Below are 2,500 nucleotides of genomic sequence, written 5' to 3' on the forward strand. Positions count from 1 at the left end.
AACATTATGGTGTCATGACACATGGGACATATACAATGAAACATAATTATGTGGCCAAGAAAATAATGTGTAATATGAACACAGTATAGTGCATTGTGGACGTCATGAGTACCTGGTCGTGACTTTTAAAAATTTGCAAGAAAATAGGCATCTTTATTCCCTCTTGTATTTTTACTATCTTTATTTGAAGTTTTATTTAATTCTACCTTGGAAGCAGTGACAAGACTTTTGAGAATTCCTGAGTAAGCCTTTTAAGAAGATGGATATTTGTTAGTCACTGCAAATATAGTGTTACAAAATATTTAAAAATCACGACCAAGTAAGATTACTTACACACTAAACACATACTCGTCTACTGCTACTGCATGTACACTAATAGCTAAATAAATAGATAAAAGCATCACTAATTCATATTGATTGTAAATCATACTAATGCAAACATAGATCAACCACAGAACAACAACTCATACTGTTAACACAAAACAAACCTTTGGTACTGTTGCGTACCATTAAGAGTAACTTTCCTTGATTAAAATCATTCTAGTATAGAGATAAACACTGTTCACTTACAGAGAATTCTTTTAAATCAAGAACAGACACATAGTCCATATGCAAAAGACTACATAGAATATAAGTATACTTTAATTAAAGCATATATGACACTGAGAATAAAGGCACATCTAAAAATAATACTATAACCTCAGTTTAAATTTATCACCCAAACTTTATATTGCCTTGAAAGTAAACTTGGCAGAGAAAAAAAAAAACACTGGAATGAAATGGGGATTACCAGACAGTAGACTAAATGTCACTGTCTCTTTCCACGGGTTTGTCAACCATGTCTGAGAAGTTGCTGCGGTTATTTGGCTTCAGGCTGAAGTCACATATGAGGGAGAAATGGTCAGAGGGGTAGGCCAGACTGGGAGCCCGACCAGGCCCAAGGCTCTTTTCAGTTGGCACATCAATACCACCCTCGGGAGTCAGGCTGTTGGGTGTGTAGAAGATGTAGTCAATGTTGTGGCAAATGTCACCTTCCTCACGCACTTTCCAGGTGGAGTAGGCAGGTTCTTTTTCCTCATTGAGGAAGGCGTATGCAGACTTGAGGCCGGTGGATTCATGCGTCATTGTCGAATACACTGGCTCTGTTGGCTCAGCATTGAAGTCTCCACTGACGATTGTCGGCCTATTACCACAGTGTAGGTCCATGAAGCCCAGCAGATCTTTGCCTTGTTCATCCCGCAGGGTGGACAAGAGAGCTCCTTGGCGAGCCTTCAGGTGAGTGGTCAAGACAGCTATTTCCCTTCCTGTTGTCTCATCCTCTAAGATCAGTAATATGGCCACCTAAAGACAGACATTTTTTAGAGATGGGGTTTACTATACCTCTGAAAAATATTGCTAGTCTTGTGTCATGTCAAATACATGCCTAATTATAAACCTATGAGGAATACAGTTTGTATGAATAATTTTTCTTTCCTAAGAATCAAGAGTGTTTAAACACTAAATATCAGCAAGCAAGATTTTCTCCCGTCTTTCACTCTGTTTTGTTGCTTGTACTGTCAAGTCCTTATGATCTGCACATTTTAACTTGAAATATTTATGTATCTAACTCTATGTATTTTGTCCAAGTTTTTGTAAGTGTGTATTTGCCATTCAGTCTGTCTGGTTATATGTATAGACATTCTGTTTGTCAGTCTAATGGAGTTGAAGATTAATCCTAGTGAAAGACAGTTGATATATGAAGAAAGAAAGAGATACTGAAGAAATCTGGAAAGACTATGGAATATATATTAATTAAGGGGACTGTCTCTTTTTATGAGCAAGAGGATTGCATTATTTACTATTCATTCTCCAAGGCAGTTCCCCCCATCCATTTTTTAGACTAATCAGACTATTAGGAAAAAGCTATAAAAAAAAAAAAAAAAAAAAAAAAAATATTATTATTTTTTGGGTATGACATTGGTGGAGCAAGAGATTTCAAATAGAGAGGAAAATGGACAAACTAATAATTGTATTATTAGATTTTTCAATTTCTCACTGTTGACACAGTTAATTTTTTTGTTTACAGAAAAGAGCCGACAGATTTTCTGCATACAAATATTCTATTTAAAAAATATGTGAAAATAATGAAAAATCTGGCATAACCATTAATAGTTTACCTATTTTACTTCAACACATTCTTTTTGATATCTATGGTTCAAACAATGTTGCCAGACTACACACACAGAAAAATTATCTGTCGCTTTGAGAAAACTATTTCCTCTCTCTTTTCTTCCCACAAACATTTAATTCTTTATTCAAAGGAAACATTCTTTCAGTTCATTAACACAGTTATATGCATTAGTTCCCATACTCTATTGTACTGCTTTATAGCATGGTTTTATGCTAATACTCGAACACGTTTCTTCTATCCCAATAAAAATTAAAATCACTATTAGTTTGTCTGTGATTTTTGTCATTCAGAGATGGGACAGTCCTCTTAAATAATATACAAGTTCATAAA

At 34.9% G+C, this 2,500-nt stretch overlaps 1 protein-coding gene across 3 annotated transcripts in view; it reads right to left on the reverse strand.

Moving 5' to 3' along the window:
* LOC125026195 (nocturnin-like) overlaps positions 1-2,500 on the reverse strand; it is a 50,369-nt gene that overhangs the window by 775 nt on the left and 47,094 nt on the right. For all 3 annotated transcript variants that reach the window (XM_047614495.1, XM_047614497.1, XM_047614498.1), the window contains exon 5: positions 1-1,341. This exon is cut by the window's left edge and continues 775 nt beyond it. In XM_047614495.1, coding sequence (XP_047470451.1) covers positions 802-1,341 — 540 coding nt within the window. In that variant the 3' untranslated portion in view covers positions 1-801. The remainder of the gene's footprint in view (positions 1,342-2,500) is intronic.

Source organism: Penaeus chinensis, chromosome 6 (assembly GCF_019202785.1).
Source record: "Penaeus chinensis breed Huanghai No. 1 chromosome 6, ASM1920278v2, whole genome shotgun sequence".
Taxonomy (NCBI): domain Eukaryota; kingdom Metazoa; phylum Arthropoda; class Malacostraca; order Decapoda; family Penaeidae; genus Penaeus; species Penaeus chinensis.